The following is a 23,855-nucleotide window of genomic DNA, read 5'->3' as shown; positions in this document are numbered from 1 at the left end:
ATTTTTGTGAGATGAGAACTCTTAGGCTTTACTCTCTTAACAACTTTCCTATATAACGCACAGCAGTGTTCATTGCATTTATCACGTTGTACACGACATCCCTAGTACTTATGTATCGTATAACTGGAAGTTTGTGCCTTTGGATGGCCTTCATCCAATTCCCTCTCCTCCCTCTCCCACCCATAAAGCTTAGAATCAGTAAAACCCTTATTTGCTGTGGCCCAAGCCTAAAATTACCATACAGAACAAATTTTCAGTGAGGCGGTAGAAGGGGAAGATCCCAAATGCCACAAGCCAGAAGGGGCCTGACCTGAAACCAAACGTGTCAAGAAGCCACCTTACCTCGAAGAGACTTTTCAGTGATAAATCTGGGACATGGAGATTTCTCGGTAGTCGGTCTTTTCTCGCTGACAGAAGTAGAAATGACTGATGGAAGGGGAGAAACAGAGAGAGCTGGACCAATACACAAACAAAAGAAGAAACCAGACACCCTCTAACCCTGTCTCTTACTGTAAGTTGCCTGCCCAGCTCTTAGGGCTGAGCCATGATAATCAGAGGGTCTCTGGCCAACTTCCCGAACACTAGCTGATATTGTTATCAGGTGCTGTTGGTCCATGACTTCTAATCCTCACCACAACCAGGAGGGAATAGGTTTATATCCTGAAACTTACAAATGAGGAAATGAGGCTCATAGAGGAAGGAATTAGCCCAGAATAGAAAGTAGAGGATTCAGATTTGGGGAGGCCCCTGTGTGGCACTAATTTCCAGGTTCCACTGGGCTCCTCCATCCTACGGATTTCTGGCCCTGGCTTCGCTGGCCTCACTGCTACCTGTGGGTATAACAGCCCCTTGAAGTCATACAGAGACCCTCTGAGAAACAGAGGCAGGTCATTGGGCCCTGCTAGCAAAGGCCATGTAAAGAGAATTATGAAGACGATATGCAATTGTTTATTTTCCTCATTGAACATTTCCATTAGCATCTGGACTCCTTGCTCATGTGGAGATAGAGCAAGGACTGAGGCTGCCATAAACTGAATGTTCCTCCTAGCTTAAAAAATGAAAACCAGTGAACTAATATAGCTCAGGGGCTGTCCATCTTTAATGATGTTACAGTTAAAACATTATTTTGGCATCAAGACAAGCAAGTACTCAATTACAATCCCCTGGCACCAGCAGAAAGAAATCATTTAATCAAGGATGCACCTTCCCCACAAGAGAACCGCCTCTCTTTACTTACGTGCCATAATCCCTTCTTGGCCAACTTTTCAATCACAGATTGCCACACTTCAGGTGAGAAGCCAATAGAGAAAATATGATCAAAGCAGGGCAAGAAACTTTGCAAAACAATGGGGTCACCTGAAAGAACATTCCAGAGTTTAGAAATTTTAACTTGGGGAAATTCTAGAACATTTAAGAAAAGGCCCTCCAATTAACACCACCCATAGGGTATTCTCCTTGTGCCTCAGCAGGTTAATAACCCAACTAATGTCCATGAGGATGTGGGTTCAATCCCTGGTCTCACTCAGTGGGTTAAGGATCTGGCATTGCCGTGAGCTGTGGTGTAAGTTGCAAATGTGGTTCAGATCCTGCATTGCTGTGGCTATGGTGTAGGCCGGTGGCTACAGCTGATTTGACCCCTAGCCTGGGAACTTCCATATGCTGCAGGTGTGGCCCTAAAAATGCAAAAGAAAAAAAAAAGACCATATACAGTCAAATGGTAAACTTAAGATAGCAAAAAGAAAGGTATTTTGGAGTTTCCTGGGGGCTCAGTGGGTTAAGGATTCAGCACTGTCACTGCAGTGGCATGGGTTCAATCCCTGGCCCTGGAACTTACTCATGCCATGGGTGTAGCAAAAAATAGATAAATATAAATAAATAAATAAATACATAAATAAATGAAAGACACAGAGAGGACATTGAGAAAGTGTAGGAAATGGGCCATGCATCAGATTCAGAGGAAAGGGAAGTGGGGTTTAGTCACTATCAGCAAAAGGCTGAGAGGAGAGCTGTGACCCCATAGTACCTGTCAGGACACTTACTTCTGTGTTGAGGGCCAGGACTGAGCCCACCTCTAACCCCTTCCCACTTCCCACTCATTGCCTGACACTGTTCTTGCCCCCTCTCTATGCCAAACTTGCCAAAATCTGTAGGATTCCATCCACAGACCACAGCAGCAGCTTTCCTACAATCGCAATAGGAACACTTGGATCTCCTATCAGTTGAATCTATGTCGGCAGTAATTTCCTCATTTCTGAAGGCTGAGACCATTTTCTAGCAATTCTAACATGTGCCACTTTTCACATTCTACCATCTCTATAATCAAGTCATGTGCTGCTATTGACCTTGTCTTGATGGCAGAACATAAATTAGTGCCACATCTTAAATTAGTGCAGTCTTAAATTTGATCAAACACAGTATCCGAAATCAACAGCCTGACCATTGGCAGAACTTTAGACTGCACTATGACAACCAGGGAAATAGCTCCTTTGTCCCTGGCAGGGAGCATATTATACTGTTTCCTAGTTTTCTGTTCTTGACAATTCCAGGCCATTGACAAAGACACCTCACAGGCCAGGTCTTCAGACTATTATCTATGAGCAATGGAAAAGCACCCCTTGTGTCCTTCCTTGACTGGGTGCATGGGGGCCCCTGCTGCAGCAGCAACACAGGGCACCCACTGTCAGCTTCCATGGGCCCCTCCATCAGCCCCTTCAAATTATTTTCACAGCAAAGAGGACACACTAGAGAAATACATGCAAAAATCACAGGAAAGTGCAAAAATCACATAAACACATAAGTTGGGAAATCCCTCTAGGTAGCAACGCAGAAAACTTACAAAGTGTGAAACAAAATTGGAAAACTGGGACAGCTTTAAGTGATTTGCGCAAAAAGACGAAGTTGTTTCCACAAAGGCCTGAGCCACCAAAGCTTCCCATGTACTTTCTAGTGTGAAAACCAGTTTTATTCAAAGGACATAAATAAGCCACAAAGAAACACCCTGTAATTTATCTCTGCAGAAGCCTGAGTTCCCAGGAGCCATTCAAAGAAAGTCACAAGAAAAAGAAAGGAAGGAAAGAAGGGAGAAAGAGAGAGACAGAAAAAGGGAGAAATAAAGGGAGGGGGGAGAGAAAATGAGAAAGAAAGAAAGAGACAGACAAGAAAGAAAGAAGAAAGAAAAAAGGAAAGAAGGAAGGGAGAGAAAGAGGAAGAAGGAGAGAGAAAGAAATAAGGGAGGAAGGAAGAGGCGGGCTCCCCCAGGAGTGACTTACTGCCCATCGTGGTGAAGACTCCCACGAGGAAATCAGCAACCTGGGTCTGGTCCTGGCTGCCCTGCACAAGTTCAAGACCATCAAAAAACATACGAGCAGCTTCATAAGGCTGGAGCAACCGCAGCAAGGAATAACCAGCCCGGTAGTACCCCTGGAAGGGAAAAGAGCAAAACCATGATGCCCTCATCTCTTCCAATGTGCTGCCAAAGGAAAGGCAAGAGCAAGATTGAGGATGTGAGGAAATGAACTGCAGGAGTCAGACTTCCAGGTAAACCCAGATGTCTAATCAGCTCTGAATACAGCATTTCCACACTGTCTTCCCTGCCACATTGTTCCTGTCCTTGTGTCACTGGCAAGAAAACAATCACTTTCAAGTCCACAACATGTGCAGCATCTAACATAGGACCCAGATAGAAGGGAGCAGGCCTGGTTCCAGTTACGGGTGTGGTTTATGTATTCACGCCTCAAATCAAAGGAGGAATGAAAAATCCCTATGACTACAGTGTTCTAGAAAAGACTGAGATTGTCATGTCAACACAGTTGTTCCCTGCTCCTTTCAGTTGAAGTAAATACAATTTCCAGTGGTAACTGCAAGCACTGTTTTACCCCAGCTCCACATTATACGCAATGTATACACCAGAGGCCCCCCCCCCAAAAAAACCAATTTGGTTTCTGTACAGAGAGGAAAATTACAATGATTAATAGAGGAAAATGGTCTAGTTTGGCCTATATATAACTGCCGGGAGACACTCTTGAAGGTTTTCCTTTTGACAAAGTCAAGGAGACCAAAGGACACAGACTGCACAGCATGTCTGGAAAAGCGGCGGTCCTGCTTTTTCTTCTCTGTCCGCTTATGTTGTTTATAAAAACTGCGGAAGCTGGGGAATTGCTGCCAAATCAAAACGCCCCAAAATAAGGCCCAGGAGAGGGTAAACGTCGGGGATTAGTGCTTACTCATAAGCTGCCAGAAATCCCTAAAATCCCTACAATTTCCTCTTTTTCTATCCATCCTCTACTTCGGGGATTGCCCCTCTCTAAAAAAGTCCCCAGTAGAATGCTTACAGGAAGGGAGTGCCTCCAATGGAAGTTTGATAATAGGCCAGGGCATAAACCATTTAATATTCTGAAAGGAAGTCATTTTCCTTGCCAGGGAATGGTTAATAATTACAATTGTTACGGGGCATTGACACGAGGAAAACTGGTCCAGTTTGTACCTAGCAACTAGAAACAATTTAGGAAAATATGGGGCTGCTGTACCTGTCCACGCAATTGTGAGCTGATATGTCAGGTCTATTGGCCCAACCCCAAAGAGTGTAAAAGTCATGGCTTCCCTGACCGTTACTAATGGAAAATAGTTAGGTTTAATAGTCTAGGAAGAACAAAGAGATATCTAGAGTAAGGTAGTTAATGGGTTTACACTTTTCAGCCCCAGGAGAATGAGGTCATAGTCATGAGTACATCTGATTCTAAGTGGTTAAGAGGAAAGTACAAAGAAAAGGAACATTGTGTATGTCCCCCCTAATACGTAAAATCATGGGGAAATATTCGATGGAGTGGAAAGTTAAAAACTGTCAAAGGATGTATGACACATAATATAAGGAAACAAAAAATGTATATAAGCTAAGCTTGCACAAGCAATAAACGAGCAGTCCTGCATAACCACCAGGCCTGTGTCCATTCCTTCGCCGACGCCACCCATCCTTTGGGAAACCCTGGTCCAGCTGGAGCAGGACTCCGGCAGGTGGAATCCAACTAGGAACCATGAGGTGGTGGGTTTGATCCTTGGCCTCACTCATGGGTAGGGGATCCGGCGTTGATGTGACCTGTGGTGTAGATCACAGACATGGCTCAGATACAGCATTGTGGTGACTGTGGTGTAGGCGGGTAGCTGTACCTTCGATTCAACCCCTAGTCTGGGAACTTCCACAAATCACAAGTGTGGCCTTAAAAAGCAAAAAAAAAAAGGAATGCAGTCCCATTTTCAAAACTATACAATAATTTCTAAAGTATCCATCCTCCAATAGATGAGGTTTAATGTTAAATACACAGCTCCCTCCCTCCTTGGAGTAATCAGTAAGTCAAACCTCCCCACACTTCCCACTGTGTTCTGTTTCTAACAGTCATCTGCAAAATGTAGACCATGAGGATACAATACACATCCCTATTTACTGAGTGTCAACAGCTTCACTTCATGTCTCCTTACTCCTCGAAGAAACTCTAAGACATAGGTATTATCCCACTTGCCAGCTGGGGAAATGAAAGCTTAGACCAGAACACTAACTCACCCAGGTGGTTGAAACCAGTACACAGCAGAGCCTGGGGAAGAAAGGGCTGTGCTTTTCCCACTTCATCATGGATGGAGCCTCTCTATACACTGTCTCACCACTAGTTTGACACTTAATTGTATGTTGCCTGGGATGGCTCCAGAAATGCAATTTATTTATTTATTTATTTTTCAGAAATGCAATTTAAATTAAGGCCTCTGCATATACCTGGAGAAAACTCTAATTCAAAAAGATAAATGCACCCCAATGTACATAGAAGCACTATTTACAATACCCAAAACATGGAAACAACCTAAATGTCCATCAGCAGATGAATGGATAAAGAAGATGTGGTATATACATACATACATATATACATGTATACACACACACGATAAATATGTGTGTATATATATATCACATACATATGTGATAAATGGATAAAGATGTGGTATATATTATATATAAGATGTGATATATACATACACACACACACATATATAAAAAACACAGTGGAATATTACTCATCCATAAAAAATGAAATAATGACATTTGCAGCAACATGTATGGACCTAGAGTTTATCATACTAAGTGAAGTCAGAAAGAAAAATACCATAGGATATCACTTATATGTGGAATCTAAAATATGACACAAATGAACTTATAAAACAGAAACAGACTCACAGACATAGAAAACAAACATATGGTTACAGAAGGAGAAAGGTGGTGGGGGAGGGATAAATTAGGACTTCGGTTGGAGATACAAACTATTATATAAAATAGAAAAATAACAAGGTCCTATTGTATAGCACAGGGAACTACATTCAATATCCTCTAATAAACCATAATAGAAAAGAAAATGAAAAAGAATATGTATATGTGTGTGGATATATATATATATCTTAATCACTTTGCTGTACACCTGAAACTAAACACAGCATTGTAAATCAACTATACTTTAATAAAAAATTGAAAAAATAAAATAAATTAAGGCCTCTGATATTGTGTGTATGTTTTTCCTCTCCCTGGCCTGAATTACACTGGCTGAGCTGGTATCTTCCATTCCCTTTGTCTGCCTTGAGGCACGAGCAAGGTACTGTGCATAATGGCCACTCAGAGCATTTTAGCTGAAAAACAATCAAATGATCATCTATTGACCTTTGCTAATAACCTAAGGACTTACTGGCCTCTCAGATTTCCCTGATCCTTCCAAAGGGATCTGATTTTCACCATCAGAAATGCTTTCTGAAGAACTGGTATCAGGGTCTCTATTTAGCTTGCATTTGGAAAAAAAGCTTTGCTAAAATGAACCTTGCAAACAGCAAAGAACATGAATGGGCTATGAATTCTGCTGCAACTACATCAGTACAAAGCAAGTTCCGCTGGAATCTCCATGGACCCCATCCACCAAGAGACCCAGCTCTGCTCTCCCCTGCAAATGCCTTTCAACATTTGGTTCCCATTGTGCTTACTCTTCTCCAGATACCGTTCACATGCTCTGTGCACATCTGTCATAAGTGCAAAGAGAGTTGAATGAGAAGCACTCCTAGTGTTTCCATTTTTAACAGAAGGAAGGGAAAAAGGAAGGTGAAGAGGAAGGAGGCAGCAGCCGAAGCACCAGCTGTCACTGTACCTTCATGTAGGTTGGATCCCACTGGAGACACTCCTTGGCAGCCATGTATGCCTCTTTCCATTTCCCAAGGCTGTAATACGCATTGGATTTGTTGCACAGCAGCACAGCCAAATCTCTGGGGGGAACCCTGTGAGAAAGGACAAACTGGTAGTTGGTAAATAGTTCTATCATCCTGCAAATACAGAACACAGTTCTTGAACGCCACTGTTCTGGTGCTGGCTGCTGCCATCGTGACAGGATTTCAGCAGGAAATGTCCCAGTGATGCCTATTACACCTGACTGTCATCACCTAGAAAGTCTGGGTCATTTGCAATGTGCCAGTGTCCCTTCCTTACTCCCAAATCCTCTGCTCCCACCTTTCAACGCATTGGGTCCACTTCCTACTCATCTCCATAGGTCTTTTGTTGTTGTTGTTGTTGTCTCGCTCATGGCGTATAGAAGTTCCCAGGCCAGGGAAAGAATCTGAGCCACAGCTGCAATGTATGCCACAGCTGTGGAAACACTGGATCCTTAATTCACTATGCCGGATCCTTAACCCACTGCGCCACAGTGGGAACTCCTCCACAGGTCATTTTATTCTTTAGAGACCATTGGTGAAGATGTAGTGAAAAAGATGACTGTTCCTAAGGATGGAGAGGATGGGAGTTTCCACCCAGACTTCAGAGTCCAGACACTCTGGGAGCCACCATACATGCACACACGCTCATGCTGAATGGAAGCAGAGCTCATCAGAACACATGGCCACACTGTCCCACAGACCCAACAAAAGATGAAGGATGAGCCCTGTTCTACTACATAGGCAGGGCCACCTGGACATGTGCAGGACCCAAAGCCAGAGCAGAAAATTGGGCCCACACTCAACATGGCTAATTTTCCCTATCAAATACAGTGGCCACAGGCCACGTGTAGCCATTTTAATTTATTAAAATTAAACAGGGAATTCCCATCATGACTCCGTGGTAATGAACCCAACTAGGATCCATGAGGACTCGGGTTTGATCCCGACCCCGCTCAGTGGGTTAAAGGATCCGGTGCTGCCGTGGTGTAGGTTGCAGACATGGCTCGGATCCCTTGTTGCTGTGGCGTAGGCTGGCAGCTGAAGCTCTAATTCGACCCCTAGCCTGGGAACCTCTATATGCCACAGGTGTGGCCCTAAAAAGCAAAAATCAGGAGTTCCCGTCGTGGCACAGTGGTTAACGAATCCGACTAGGAACCATGAGGTTGCGGGTTCGGTCCCTGCCCTTGCTCAGTGGGTTAACGATCCGGCGTTGCCGTGAGCTGTGGTGTAGGTTGCAGACGCGGCTCGGATCCCGCGTTGCTGTGGCTCTGGCATAGGCCAGTGGCTACGGCTCCGATTAGATCCCTAGCCTGGGAACCTCCATATGCCGCGGGAGCGGCCCAAAGAAATAACAAAAAGACAAAAAAAAAAAAAAAAAAAAAAAGCAAAAATCAATTAATTAATTAAATTTAAAATTCAGTTCCTTAGTTGTATTAAGCCACCTGTCAAGTACTCAATAGCCAAATTCTCTATTATAGAACATTTTCATCATCACAGAAAATCCTATCGGAGGAGGCTAGTGTATTTGAAGATCATAAATCTAGCTTACAAATGTTTGATAAAATATGTCCTATCCTTCTATTCTATAATAACTGAAAGGCAAGCTTCAAATTTATTTTTATTTTATTTTATTTTATTTTATTTTTGTCTTTTGTTGTTGTTGCTATTTCTTGGGCCGCTCCCGCGGCATATGGAGGTTCCCAGGCTAGGGGTTGAATTGGAGCTGTAGCCACCGGCCTACGCCAGAGCCACAGCAACGCGGGATCCGAGCCGAGTCTGCAACCTACACCACAGCTCACGGCAACGCCGGATCATTAACCCACTGAGCAAGGGCAGGGACCGAACCCGCAACCTCATGGTTCCTAGTCGGATTCGTTAACCACTGCGCCACGACGGGAACTCCCAAGCTTCAAATTTAGAACTATAGGCACTGCGTCAGGCCCTCTTCTCTTTCCATCTCAGCCTTCCTCCTGCAGTGCAGAAAACACAATTCCAATCTCTGTCTACACCCCTGACCTTGGGCAGCACTCCAAAGAATGAGCTGTGCGTAAGAGGCCTATGCAGGCCCTGGGAATAGGGTCCATGGACAAGAATCCCCAGGTCTTGGTACCCAGAGCGTGAATGAAAGGGCAGGCAAGGGCTCTGGGTGGATGAAATCCCTGGCCCCAGACTCCCACCTGTGGGGAGGGTATAGCTGGGGGAAGGCCAAAGCAAGCCTCTAAAGCAGAACAGGGCAGGATCTCTCCTGCCTGGGTCTTGGGGTCATACAGCTGCAAGGCTGTAACGGAAACCAGGCTGGAAGAAGGAAAATACAAAATATACCATAGTATGTCAACACAAGCCCAAGCACGGTTGAATTCAAGACACACAAGGTGAAAAAGCAAGGCTTATGATTCTCTGTTTATTCAATACTTCAATTGTAAAAATAATACAAATAGAAAAGTTAGGTAATACAGATACCTACAAAAATAAAGCAAAGTAAAAATCTCCTCTACTTTGTTCCCACCCGCAATGCTCTGTGTATCCCACTCCTCTCACAGCCCTGCATTCCCTCCAAGTGAAGGGTGAGGACCCAGAAGCACCAGGAATGGCAGTGGGACCATCACTGGGTATGTGACAAGGGACAAGGGAGCCATGACTGCCGTGTAGTAGATGCCATATGTCCTGCCCAGATACCGGGGCCAATGCAGCTATCCCAGCAGGAATGAGTGTTGGCTGCAGCTAGGGGTTTCTAGGGCCCCATTCTGCAGAGATTTATCCTCAGTCTAATGGGAGCTGCCCTCTCCCCAAGAAGTTACACCCCAGTGAAGGATTGTGCCCCCCCCATTCATATGTTTAAGCCCTATCCCCAGTGCACTGGCATTTGGAGACAGGGCCCTTGGGGAAGTGATTAGGTTTAGATGAGGTCATGAGAGTGGGGCCCTCATGATAGGATTAGTGCCCTTATAAGAAGAGACACCAGAGCGTCCACTTCTTTCCACCAAATGAGGACGTAGTGAGACTGTGGCCATCTGTAAACCAGGAAAAAGGCACCTACCAGCAACAAATTGGCCAGCACCTGGACCTCAGACTTCCCAGCCTCCACAACCATGAGGAATAAATTCCTGCTGTTTATTCCACCCAGTCAATGGTACTTGGTTATTGCAGTCTGAGCTGATTAACCCAGCTCCACTCACTAGCACAAGTTCTGGGGGCCAGACAGCCTATAACCGGTGATTAACTGACAGGAGAATCAAAAGGTCAGCCTTGTGGTCCTCAAGTGGGACAGCTCCTCAGGACAACTCGGGCTCCAGAGCTCCCCAGGGACCCAGGCTGAAGCCGACCATCCCTGCCTCATTCTGCTTCCCTCAGTCCCCTTCCCTTCAACCACATGCCCCCCGAGACCCTATGTCAGCTGGCAGCAGCAGGAAAGCAGGTGGCAGGTGATCGGGATGGGGAACTGTGTCAGGAAGGTCCTATGAAAGACAAGCTGTGAGGGTGCAGGCAGATGTCCCCTGAGTGGTCACAGAGCTGCTAAACAGCATAGCTTGAGACTTGAGTACTCCAAGTGGAGTCAGTCTACGGCCACAACCACAATACAACACTACCTTTTCAAGAAAGGTGATGTTTTTCCCTGAATGAGGCACTCTAGACCTAGCTCTGACACAGCTCTGAGGATCAGAACCAGGAAGGGGGCAGAACGATAGAACTACAGGCCCAGGCCAGTTACACTCAATTCAAGTCCAGCTGGAGGGCAGACACCCAGGTCGTAGGAGGGAGGAGGTGGGAGCCATGTATCAGGAATTTAACTCAGCACCATTTCTCAGTATAAGTTCAGGCTGCACACAGCCTATAAATGCCAACCTCTGCATCCTCTACTATGGCTGTCCTCTAAGTACGATCAGGGAATTTCTGAGGGTCCCCCAAGACCATTTCAGGTGGTCTCCAAGGTCAAAATATCTCCACAATTAGACCCCGCCGACTGGATCCTCAGAGCTGCCCGCCTCCCCACTTGACTGTGCCAAACACCCGCTCCACTGCTGAGCCCACTCGCCATAGCCCTCTTAGGGGCCCTCTTCCTAGTGCTGCTGGCAGGTGCTCACGGGGGGCTCCCTGGCTGCAAAATTTGCATCACCTGCAAGGTGCTGGAGCTGGTGAAGCAGGAGGGGCTGCGCTTTCTGGAGCAAGAGCTGGAGACCATTACCATTCCGGATCTGCAGGGCAGGGAAGGCCACTTCTACTACAACATCTCTGAAGTGAAGGTCACGGAGCTGCAGCTGACATCCTCTGAGCTCCATTTCCAGCCAGAGCAGGACCTGATGCTACAAATCAACAATGGCTCCTTGGGGCTGCGCTTCCGGAGACAGCTTCTCTACTGGGGGCTATGTCAACGCGTCAGCCGAGGGTGTATCCATCCACACAGCTCTGCAGCTCTCCCGGGACCCCACGGCCAGATCAAAGTATCCAATGTCTCCTGCCAGGCCTCTGTCTCCAGAATGCACGCAGCCTTTGGAGGAACCTTCAGAAGGTGTATGAATTCCTGTCCACCCTCATCACCTCGGGGAGGCACTTCCTCCTCAACCAGGAGATCTGCCCCGTGCTCTACTATGCAGGGACAGTGCTTCTCAACTCCCTCCTGGACACCGTGCCTGTGCATGGTGCTGTGGACGAGCTGGTTGGCATTGACTACTCACTCCTGAAAGATCCCGTGGCCTCCACCAGCAATCTGGACATGGAATTCCAGGGGGCCTTCTATCCCCTGGCTGAGGGGAACTGGAGCCTGCCCAACCAGGAGGTGGAGCCGCAGCTGAAGGAAGAAGAGCGGATGGTGTACGCAGCCTTCTCTGAGTTCTTCGACTCTGCCATGGACAGCTACTTCCGGGCAGGGGCCCTACAGCTGTTGCTGGTGGGGGACAAGATGACCCATGATCTGGACATGCTGCTGAGGGCCACCTACTTTGGGAGCCTTGTCCTGCTGAGCCCGGCAGTGATTGACTCTCCGCTGAAACTGCAGCTGCAGGTCATGGCACCACCGTGCTGCACCATCAGGCCCTCGGGCACCACCATCTCCGTCACCACCAGTGTCACCATTGCCCTGGTCCCACCCGGCCAGCCTGAGGTCCAGCTGTCCAGCATGACCATGGATGCCGGACTTAGCGCCAAGATGGCCCTCTGGGGGAAGGCACTGCGCACACAGCTGGACCTGCGCAGGTTCAGAATCTACTCGAACCAGTCTGCACTGGAGTCACCAGCACCGACCCCACTGCAGGCTTCTCTGCAGACCATGCTGCAGATTGGGGTGATGCCCATGCTCAATGACCGGACCTGGCAAGGGGTGCAGATCTCACTCCCTGAGGGTATCAACTTTGTGCGCAAGGTGGTGACAAACAACAGAGGCCTCCTTACCATCAGGGCCGACCTCCACTTTGCCAAAGGGCTCCAAGAGGTGTTTGAGAAGAACAGGCCTGCCGACACCAGGAGGCCCCAAGCATCCAGTGCCCCGCCCTCCTCCAGGGCAGCTGTTTGAGCCCTCAGCTCCCACCCTAGCAGCTGCATCCAGGACTCCAACACCTCTCAGCCCCTTCCGCACCCGCCCCCCACCTATAGTGTCCTCTCTAACCTCCAGGGCCACAGCGAAGACGGGTTTTAAATTGTACCCAATTTTATTCCGTAATCACTGTCAAGTCATCAATTACAGTCCGTCTGGCCTCCCAAAAGAAAAAAAAATATATCTCTGCAATCGTAATTGGCTGAATAATGGCCTCCAAATAATGTTTCGTTTTATAGCAAAAAAGAACTTTGGAGAGGCGATTAACTTAAGGATCTGGAGAGGAGGAGGTTAGCCTGGATTATGATATAATCACAAGGATCTTTATAAAAGGGAAAGTGAAGGAGACATGGCCATGGCAAAGGAGAAGACCATGTGATGACAGAGGCAGAAACTGGAATGATGTGCTTTGAGGATGGAGGAAGGGACCACAAGCCAAGGAATACAGGCAGCCACTCAAGGGTAAAAGTGTCAAGGACGAGGAGTCTCCTCCATAAGGAATCAGCCCTGCCAACGCCGTGATTTTAGCCTCATAAGACTCATTTCAGCTCTGATCTCCAGAACTGTAAGGTAAAACATTTGTATTGTTTTAAGCCACTAAGTTGGCGGTCAGTTGTTACAGCAACAACAGGAAACTAATACAATAGTACCAAGATAGCATGTGCCTTTTTCATGCTCATTCCCTCATGTGTGGCTGGAGAATTTTCCAGAGGCTACCTGACATGTGCTGTCACAAGAGACTCAAGGCAGAAGCAGATGTGAGAAGCCAGATGTCTTCTACTGGGATATTAAAAAGACTTGCAAAAATGTAAGACGTTAAAACCCTTCTCACCAAGTTTTTGGTTTTGAAAAATATAGTTATTTTCATTAAAATGTTAATTACGTTAACATGTTTATTATTGATATTTTAAAATAAACAAATACATATTTTAAACGTTTCTCAGTTTTGAGTTGTAACATTGGCTCTACTAGTAGCTACAAACTACATCAACAAAAGCTCTTTGAGAGTTTCCATTGTGGCCCAGCAGGGTAAGAACCCAATTAGTATCCATGAGGATATGGGTTCCATCCCTGGCCTCACTCAGTGAGTTAAAGATCTGGCATTGCCACAAGCTGTGGCATAGGATGAGGATGCAGCTCAGATATGGTGTTGCTGTGGCCATGGCACAGGCTGGTGGCTATGGCTCTGATTCGACCCCCCTCTGATTCCCCCTAGGAAATTCCACATGCCTCAGGTATGGCCCTAAAAAAACAAAACAAAACAAAAAAAACAAAAAAAGCTCTTTGGGGTCCTAAATTATTTGCAAGCAGGTTGTTCATGATCCTAAAATATTTGAGAACAGGTCTGCTAGAAGCTGAAGGGGGGAGGAAGTTGGGGGAGGGGAGCCTTAGTTCCCAGCGGGGTGGCCGGTGGCCAGGGGTTGATGGCACGCATAAATAAGATGAAATGAATGACAAGAGAGGGGCTTGGGGACTTCAGTCACCTCAGGAACTTTGATCCTGGAATCAGACAAAAGGGGAAGTTTCGTAATGTTTATCAACAGTCCCCTGTGTTTCACTTTCTGTTTCCTGAATTCCTCTGTCTCTTAGCTGACACTGCAAAGAAGATAAATAAAAAGTGGAGGGAGAAAGGAAACAGAAACGAGGAGGGGGTGTGAGAAGAAATGAGAAGAAAACAAAAGAAAGCGAGTGCCCCTTAAAAACAACACAAAACAAAACAAAAGGCAGGGAGGAAATCCAAACACTTACCCCCACTGGTATAACTGCGAGAGAATCCGGATGGCTTCATCGTACTTCTTGATGGCCAAAGCAAAGTTCCCATGCTTAAAATCCTGGTTGCCAGATTCTTTCAACAGCTCAGCGTAAGTTGTGGGGTCCATCCTGCGAGGAGATGGAGGAAAAGCTGGCAGCCTGCTAGGGCCTCCTTCCCCTGCACAACTGCATCGCTCAGAGTCTGGAGAGGCAGGTTGTTGATCCTGGCCCCTCCCACCAGTGGAGGGCACACTCTGACCACACCCCTCACCACCAGGAGACCAGACCGGGTATCAGATCTGATGAGACCGTTTTCTTTCTCAGTTCTTTCCTGACCTCAGGACCAGTGGCCCGAAAGATTCTATTTATTCTGTGTTAATGACCAGCAAGGCTCTGAGGAAGGAGGCTGCTTCCACGCACAAGATGACATAAAGCTGGCAGGTAGGGTGCGCTGGCGAAGTGGCAGCTATTCCCATAACCTGCACTCACATTACTCTCTCCTTTACCCACCACTGCAGCCCTGAAGGAGGCACTGTCCCCATGGTTCATATGAAAAAAACAGTGGCTCAAAGAGGTTCAGGTTACTTGCCTAAGGGTCGCGAATGGCCGTTCCTGGTTCTGACCTCAATTCCAAGTTTCTGCTCTTGACCTTGTATTGCATCGCCCACTCACACAAGGAGTTGAGAGTCCTTCCATTCTCTGAGAACATGGAAAGGAGAGGGGAAGTGCAGTCCTAAAGGCCTCAATAAACAAGGGGCTAGGGTATGGAGCCACAACCTCTGCCTCTCCTGCCCTCCTCTCTTCCTAAAAATATTAGTTAAATAAACTTCAGAGTCTTTGTCCCTGAGACTGTCATTGTCATTGACTGCTTCACCCGCCAGGAAGCACTTGCCTCTTTCATGACTCTGGTTTTACTCATTTAGTAGCCCTATGGCCTGGCATAGAATGGGGACAAATATTTGTGGTGTCATGAAATTAAATGCCAGATCCAGAAGGCTGCCTGTTACTATCTCTCTCTTGTGTAAACGAGGCCTGGGTAGGTGGAAAGAAGGGCCTGGAGTCCTGCCCACCTGATGAGCCTCAGGGAGCATTTGTTGAATGAAAATAGTGGAGGAGGGGCCTTGCAGAGCCTTGAGAAGCAGGCACCAAAGAGACAAGGAAAAGGTGAGGGTCAGAAGAGATGTCCCTTAGGATTTTCTTCTCCCAATATGGCAGCAGGCAAGGCAAGGCAGTGGGCAGGCTCTTTAAAATGAGGACACTTCGGGAGTTCCCGTTGTGGCTCAGTAAGTTAAGGATCCAGTGTTGCTGCAAGCTATGGCGTAGGTCGCAGACACGTCTTGGATCTGGTGTTGCTGTGGCTGTGGTATGTGCTGGTAAGTATAGCTCCGACTCAACCCCTAGCCTGGGAACTTCCATATGCCAAGGATGTGGCCCTAAAAAAAAAAAAAAAAAAAAAGAGGACACTTCAGGTGACTGCACAGGCCCTGCACCAGAGGGGTCATGAAATCTATCAAAAGCCTTCCTGACTAGCATGATTCTTGGATAGATAATAATTATTATTACTTGTATCATTTCAAATCTTGGCAAGGGGTTGGGGGGCAGGGAAGCAGACCCAAGCAGATAGAAACGGTGGCTTATTTTAAACCCATATGAGCTTACTGAGCTTTTGAACTATGCTGCATTCTTCAGGCAGAGCTGTACCAGAATGACGCACATCATCACTAAACAAGTCAGAATACAAAATTCCACCTAGACTTTGCATTAAAGCATCTCTCAATTCTATGGCTCAAATTTATACAGAGATGACAGAACATGAAAAAAAAATTAAAGAATTGATTAATTAGAGACCAAAAGTATGTTTCTCAGGAGTTCCCTGGTGGTCTAGTGGTTAGGACTTGGCGCTTTCACTGCTAAAGCCCAGGTTCAGTCCCTGGTCTGGGAACTGAGATCCCACATCAAGCCACTGCATCATGCAGCTAAAAATAAAAATTAAAAAATAGGAAATTCCCCTATGGAGCTGTGGGTTAGGAATCTGGCACTGCCACAGTTGAGGTGCAGGTTGTACCCGAAGCTCAGGTTCAATCCCTGGCCCAGGAGCTTCCACATGCCACAAAACAAAAAAATTAAAAGGCATTTTCTCTTTCAAATATTGTCAGTCAGGTATCCAATAAATAATTTTTAAACTAGCCATGATCGGACAGCTAGAAAAAGGAAATGGCTGTAACAACGGACAAAGGGTTAATACCCTTGTCTTATAAGTATCTTTTCACTAAAGAAAGGACCAACACCCTGACCGAAATGCATCAGGTCCTAAACAGAAAATTCACAGAGGTGCAAGTAATTGTTAAATTTATTGAGAGTGGATACCTAGGACCACCCTCACTAGTAAGCAAAGAATTGAAGAATTAAAACAACAAGGTATCACTGGGAAATACCTAAAAGAATGACCTCAAATGTTGGGACCTGTCATATCCTGCTTATAGGGGGAAATATACTATAACTGAGCAGGACCCTGTGAAGACTTCTCAGAGTGGACCCCTACTCATGTCCTCCGCCTGCCTTTCAATCTAAGAACAATTTAATCAGAGAAGTGAGAAACTACAGAAAAAAAGGGACCCCAGTTTAGCAAGACAGAATAATAAATAGTTTAGCCTTTCAACAAAGTCAAGGACCTTTAGTTCTTCCTCAAGGACTACAGATAATATTCTGAGCCAAGTCCTTGGAGCTGTTTTGCAGGGGCAGAAGCCCCCACCAGGTGGAAGGAATTAACCGTAGGCTGCCCACAAGCACGTAGTAGAACCCAAAGGTTGATGAAGCTGACTCTCAATTAATTACCTCACCAGCAACCAATCAAGAAATGTCCACAAGCTGATCACGCCCTGCTGAACTCTATAAGACGCCTCACTACGATCCTTGAGGCACCAGTCTTCGGTGTTTCCTCTTTGCCTGGCAATTAAAGCTACTTTTTCTGTTTTCTTCGACTCTGTCTCCACATTTCTATTTGGCATAGGTGTACAGAGGGAGCCAATATTTCCGCAACAATACTTCATCACGGATAGATTTACCCTATGGATGTTTGCCACAGTAAAAAACTGGAAATAACCCTAAATGTTCCATAATGTGTAACGGATTTGAATCTGTTACAGAACATCCATATGGTAGAACACCACGCAGTTATTTTAAAGAATCATGTTGTAAAAGAACATTTAATGATAGGCCAAGTTAGTAAATGAAAGATACAGTCTCCATAAAAAGGCATTTAATCCCAAATGAAACGTTAGACACATCTAATGTATTGAAAACACACCACAATGTTAACAGCCACATCATTGGAATCAGGCAGGGTTTTAATTTTCCTCCTTAAGCTTTTGTGAATTTCCAACCGCTCTAGAATGCGCCACCTTCACAATCAGACGATACATGCTATTAAAACGAGACTCTTCAAGGGCTTAATCGAAGAATTCAAACACAAAATGTTTCTACTGGATTTACAAATACAACAGAAACGATTCCTGTCCGAATTTTTTTCATACACCTCTAGGGACCAAGAGGGAGCTCTTAATGTTACATGAACAGACATCAAATGTATTCATCCACTTATAGCTCTGCTTGTTCTTGGTGCGATCATATGACAGGGGGAAGGGAAAATACCATCCACATAGAAGGTTTTTTGCTTCTCGATAGGATTTTCTTTTGTGTGTGTTTTTAGGGCCACACCCTCGGCATATGGAAGTTCCCAGGCTAGGGGTTGAATCAGAGCTGTTGCTGCTGGTCTACACCACAGCCACAGCAATGCCAGATCCCAGCAGCGTCTGCGACCTACACCACAGCTCACGGCAACGCCCAATCCTTAACCGACTGAGTTAGGCCAGGAATGGAACCTATGTTCTCATGGATACTAGTCAGATTTGTTTCCACTGAGCCATGATGGGAATGCCTCCACAGGATTTATTGACCATCACAGCCTCATTATAAGGAAAAAAGCTTTATATCTCTGTCTGAACATTTAGGGCCTCGTTGTTGAGACTTTTTTTTTAAAACAGGTGAGCAGTCTATCTGTAGGATGAAACAGTTAAATACAAGTGGTGATAATTTACCGTAAAAACAATACCCTCAGGAATAAATACGTAGTCTACAACATCACTTATAGGTGGACTTTTAAAAAAGTGATACAAATGAACTTATTTACAAGACAGAAACAGACTCACAGATTTTGAAAACAAACTTATGAATACTAAAGGGGAAAGGTGGAGGGGGTGGGGAGGTAGGGGGAGATTGGGGGTTTGGAACTTCTTAGGAGTCAAAAGGGACAGAGATTGGAACAGTGAGAAGGCAAGCAGGTTTACTGACCAACAGAGTGGCTGGGAACACTGAGCAGAGAGAACTCAGGCTCCCCACCGGTAGGAAAAGCGCATCTTTTATAGGCTGGGGTCTGTGTGTTGGGTCACATAGTCTCAAGGAAATAGGGAAGGGGGATAGGGAAAGAGAGAAGGAGGATTGGGAGTTCCAGTTGTGGCACAGTGGTTAATGAATCCGACTAGGAACCATGAAGTTGTGGGTTCGATCCCTGCCCTTGCTCAGTGGGTTAACGATCCGGCGTTGCCGTGAGCTGTGGTGTAGCTTGCTGACTTGGCTCGGATCCCGAGTTGCTGTGGCTCTGTTGGCAGCTACAGCTCAGATTGGACCCCTAGTCTGGGAACCTCCATATGCCACAGGAGCAGCCCAAGAAATGGCAAAAAGACAAAAAAAAAAAAAAAAAAAAAAAAAAAGAGAGAAGGAGGATTTAGGGCGTCGTGTACAATTTTAATAGTTCCTTCTGCTATGTTTGTCTTGAGGCTTAACAGTTCCTTAGGTTATCTTTGTCCTGGGGCCTCCATCCATGGCCTGGTCGATAAGGTTAGAAATGTCAGGGACATGTTTTTTTGTTGGTTTGGGCATCCATAACCGTGCCTGGGGGCCTAATTGGAACTTGATGACATTGCAGTTTCCGTGTCCTCCATTTGCAGTCACCACCTAACAGGACTGGCATATGAACACTACTGTATATCAGTGGGGACCTCCTGTATAGCACAGGGAACTCTACACAACATTCGGTGATAATCTATATTGGAATGGATATGTGTATGTGTATGGCTGAGTCACTTGGCTGTACAGTGGAAATTTACACGACATTGTAAATAAACTAGACTTCAATAAAATTAAATTTTAAAAAAGGATAAATATGTAGTGAGCACCTATTACATGCTTTATATCATCATGTTATTTCATCCTTACAGGAGGTAGACTTGATTATGTCCCCATTTGACATATGAGGGAACCGAGGCAAGAAGAGGTAAGTACCTTGCCATAGAATCCAAACCCAGGTACACTGACTTTGAGAGAGCCAAGGCAGAGGCTGATCTGTCACATGCAGGCAGACCCCACAGTGTGTGACACTGGCTGGCACTGAGCAATCACACCCCTGCACTTTCGGTTTTGTCAGTGGAGCTAACGCTAAAGATTAGAACGCAAAGAGAGCTTCATAGGGGCGGAGTCCTCTTTGGTTCAGTTTCACTATGACCTTAGGAGGATTCAAGGAGCAGTCAGTTGCTGGGAGGTGGCCAGGGCTGCCAGGCAACAACAGAGGAAGCAGATGCAAGAAAAATGCAAATGCGCTAGGGAGGTTTTGAAATAAGCAAGGGTGGAACCAAGCAGACAGATGCCAGGTGGCTGTAGTTGTGTGTGTGTATTATGTGTATTGGATAGTTGCTTTACAATGTTGTGTTAGTTTCAGGCATATACCAAAGTGATTCATTTAAATATCTATATTCTTTTTTTCTATTCTTTCCATTATTGTTTCATTGTATATATACACAAGAAGTTCTACAACTGACTTAGAGGGTGGGCTCAGGGCAGCTGAAAGGGGCAGAAGGAGGTTCCAACCCTTAACTGGGTACAACTTGACTTTTTTTTTTTTTTTTTTTTTTTTTTTTTATAGCAGCACCTGCAGCATATGGAACTTCCCAGGCTAGGGGTCAAATTGGAGCTGCAGCTGCCAATCTATGCCACAGCACAGCAACCGGGGATCTGAGCCTCAGCTTCAACCTACACTACAGCTCACAGCAAAGCCAGATCCTTAACCCACTGAGCAAGGCCAGGGATCAAACCCGCATCCTCACAAACACTATGTTGGCTTCTTAACCCTCTGAGCCACAGTGAAAACTCTGACTTTTTTTTTTTTTTTTTTTTTTGGCTATACCAGTGACAGGTGAAAGTTTCCAGGGCAGGGATCAAACTTCTGCCACAGTAGCAACCTGAGCCACAGCAGTGACAACACCAGATCCTTAACTGCTAGGAACATCAAGATTTGACATCTTCGCAACAAATTTGTTGATTCTTTTTGGATTTTGGTGGTGATGGTTTTTTTTTTTTTAATTAAAATCCTTTCAAAATACCCCCAAAGTAGTCGATCCAAGATCAACTCTGGAAAGCTGGGAGTACAGACAATTCTAAGCTGAGGCCAGAGAATTGCCCTTTGAGAATAATTCTTAAAACCAACTCTTTCTGGCTCCCATAGGAAGGTGGGCACAGATAGTCCAGGATAAGAATTCAAAGTCAGAACTCATTCTTGGGATTCCAACTTGTTTTCTTTGCTTTTCTTTCTTTTTTTCTGGGCAGAAGGGGTGCAATTTCCACACTCCTTGCACTATCTTATTCCCACTCTGAGCACTGTGCCATCTCTCTTACCCCACATAACATCAAACACACAGAGATTAATAATACCTGCAATCAGGAGATAAATTCTCATGGAACTACTTCTGCACCATATTTTGGCACGTGGGGGTCACAGGTTATGCTGAGTAAACTGGGCCATATACCCTCCTGTTTAGCACCTGTAGTAGTACAACTAGAAACTAGTTCACTGCTCCATAGCTACCCTATAAATACAGAACCTTAAGTTTCTATCCTATTAATTCCTCTGACAAACAGAGCAAAGACATGCAAAACTAAGATACAAGCCAATAAAACTGCTATTGACCTTGCAAAGCAAGCATGAAGAAAATTTTCTGACATGATTTCCTGCAACAGCTTGTTTTTTGTTTGAGAACCATTTTAGGCTATTATTCAAGTTTGATCTCTATGGTTCAGAATTTTCAATACAGCCAATTTAAAGTCCTGTTTCCCTTGATAGGCATATTAAGACTTGACTCACCTCAGACTGACTCACTCTTGTCTTGCAACTAATCAAAACGTGGGATAAATGAGGAGTTTGTGATTAACAGATACCTACTAATATATATAAAATAGATGAAGAACAAGGACCTACTTATAGCACAGGGAATATACCCTGTAATAACTTATAATGGGAGAGAATATAAAAAATACATGTATTTGTCTGTATACGTATACACAAAACTGAATCACTTTACACTACACTTGAAACTAACACAACATTGTAAATCAACTACATTTCAATTAATTTTTTTTTTTTTTTTTTGCTTTTTAGGGCTGCACACATGGCACATGGAAGTTCCTAGGCTAGGGGTCGAATCAGAGCTACAAATGCCAGCTTATGCCACAGCCACAGCAATGCCAGATCTGAGCTGCATCTGCAACCTACGCCACAGCTCACAGCAACACTGGATCCCTGACCCACTGAGCAAGGTCAGGGATCAAACCCGAATCCTCATGGATACTAGTCGGATTCATTTCTGCTGCACCACAACGGGAACTCCTCAATAAAAATTTTTTAAAGCATGGGTTTTGTTAAATTCTCTTACAAATCAAACATGTCAATATGTGGAGAAAAGCAGAAGCAGGACTCCTGGGAAGGTTAATTATATTTACACTGCTTTACAATTTGATGTCTACAGGCATAAATTAAAACAAGACAAAAAAATTCCAAACAAAAACAAAAACCTTATATCCATCCAACCTGAGAAAACAGACACAGATTTTGAAAGAAAATCCATGGTAATAAGAATATTTTAAATTTCTTAATATGTAAGTATATATATATATATATATATACTTATATATAAATACATATATATATATATATATATAAAATTCTCACAGAATTTTTTTTTTTTCTGCACCTATGGCATGTGGAAATTCCTGAGCTAGAGCTCAAACCCAAACCACAGAATTGATCACAGCTACTTCAGTGACAAAGCTGGATCCCTAACCCACTATGCCACAAGGGACTCCCTTATAGAAGCTTTTTTAAAAAGTTTCTTATAAAAGAACCACTAGTACTCTTAAAATTGCAAGATTTATATGGAAAAAAGCTTACTAAAAAAGATTGTCTTGGATTTTAATATTCAATATGGTTCTATTGGGGCAAATTCACTATTATAAAATATCTAATTTTCTCTGTTAACATATTTTCAACAAAATTTCAATTGAAAAACAGGATACTTAAATTAATGCAAGAATTCTCAAAATCATCTCAAAGAATAAACAAGCAGTTCCCACTGTGGTCCAGTGGGTTAAGAATCTGACTGCAGTGGCTTAGGTCGCTGTGGAGGTGCAGGTTCAATCCCTGGCCCAGCATAGTGGTTAAGGATATGGCATTGCAGAGCTGTGACATAGGCCAGAGCTGTGACTCAGATTCAATCCCTGGCTTGGGAACTCCTGTATGCTGTGGGTGTAGCCAAAAAAAACCAAAAGAATAGACATGACAGAATAGCAAAGAATTTTTTTTGGCTACACCTGTGGCAGGCAGAAGTTCCTAGGCCAGGGATCAAATCCATGCTGCAGCTGCAACCTGTGCCACAGCTGCAGCAGTGGCCAGATTCTTAACCTACTGCACCACACAGGAACTTCCAACCAAGACATTTTTAATAAAAAAAGAATATCAAGGAGTTCGCATTGTGGCTCAGAGGAAACAAATCTGACTAGGAACCCTGAGGTTGTGGGTTTGATCCCTGGCCTTGCTCAGTGGGTAAAGCATCTGGCAGCCGTGAGCTGTGGTGTAGGTTGCAGAGGCCACTCAGATCTGTCGTTGGTGTGGCTGGCAGCTGTAGCTCCAACTGAACCCCTAGCCTGGGAACCTCCATATGCCACGAATGTGGCCCTAAAAAGCAAAAAAAAAAAAAAAAAAAGAATATCAAGAGAAAATCTTCGCTAACATTTAAAATGTACTTATAAGACCTAACTAATCTTTAAAGTGTGATACTAACATGAAAGCAAGCACATCAGTGGAACAAAACAGAATATCCAGAAATAAACATAAATAATAAAAGAATTCTAAGTGTGGGAGTTCCCGTCGTGGCGCAGTGGTTAACGAATCCGACTAGGAACCATGAGGTTGCGGGTTCGGTCCCTGCCCTTGCTCAGTGGGTTAACCATCCAGCGTTGCCGTGAGCTG

General features: G+C 44.9%; 1 protein-coding gene and 1 pseudogene across 7 annotated transcripts in view; one reads left to right on the top strand and one right to left on the bottom strand.

Moving 5' to 3' along the window:
• The window catches only part of TRANK1 (tetratricopeptide repeat and ankyrin repeat containing 1), a 110,093-nt gene that overhangs the window by 69,505 nt on the left and 16,733 nt on the right, over positions 1–23,855 (bottom strand). For 5 of the 7 annotated variants that reach the window (XR_014822708.1, XR_014822707.1, XM_084987689.1 and 2 more), the window contains exons 2-6: positions 14,501–14,632; positions 7,167–7,293; positions 3,270–3,420; positions 1,238–1,356; positions 343–426 (exon numbers count right to left, since the gene is read on the bottom strand). Coding sequence is in view for 5 of the 7 variants with exons in the window: in XM_084987689.1 (XP_084843815.1) it covers positions 343–426; positions 1,238–1,356; positions 3,270–3,420; positions 7,167–7,293; positions 14,501–14,632 (613 nt within the window). In the remaining 2 variants the exon portion in view is untranslated. Of the gene's footprint in view, positions 1–342; positions 427–1,237; positions 1,357–3,269; positions 3,421–7,166; positions 7,294–14,500; positions 14,633–15,092; positions 15,203–23,855 lie in introns of all 7 variants that reach the window. The other 2 variants (XM_084987690.1, XM_084987691.1) reach the window with 1 other exon arrangement.
• On the top strand, positions 9,307–12,730 carry LOC100737533 (phospholipid transfer protein pseudogene; annotated as a pseudogene).

Source organism: Sus scrofa, chromosome 13 (genome assembly GCF_054392235.1).
Source record: "Sus scrofa isolate SSC_HxYL_T2T_F1_AM1 chromosome 13, Sscrofa_HxYL_maternal_Yorkshire_Landrace_v2.0, whole genome shotgun sequence".
Taxonomy (NCBI): Eukaryota; Metazoa; Chordata; class Mammalia; order Artiodactyla; family Suidae; genus Sus; species Sus scrofa.
Note: the sequence above shows the minus strand (reverse complement) of the source record. Positions and strands in the feature narration are given on the sequence as shown.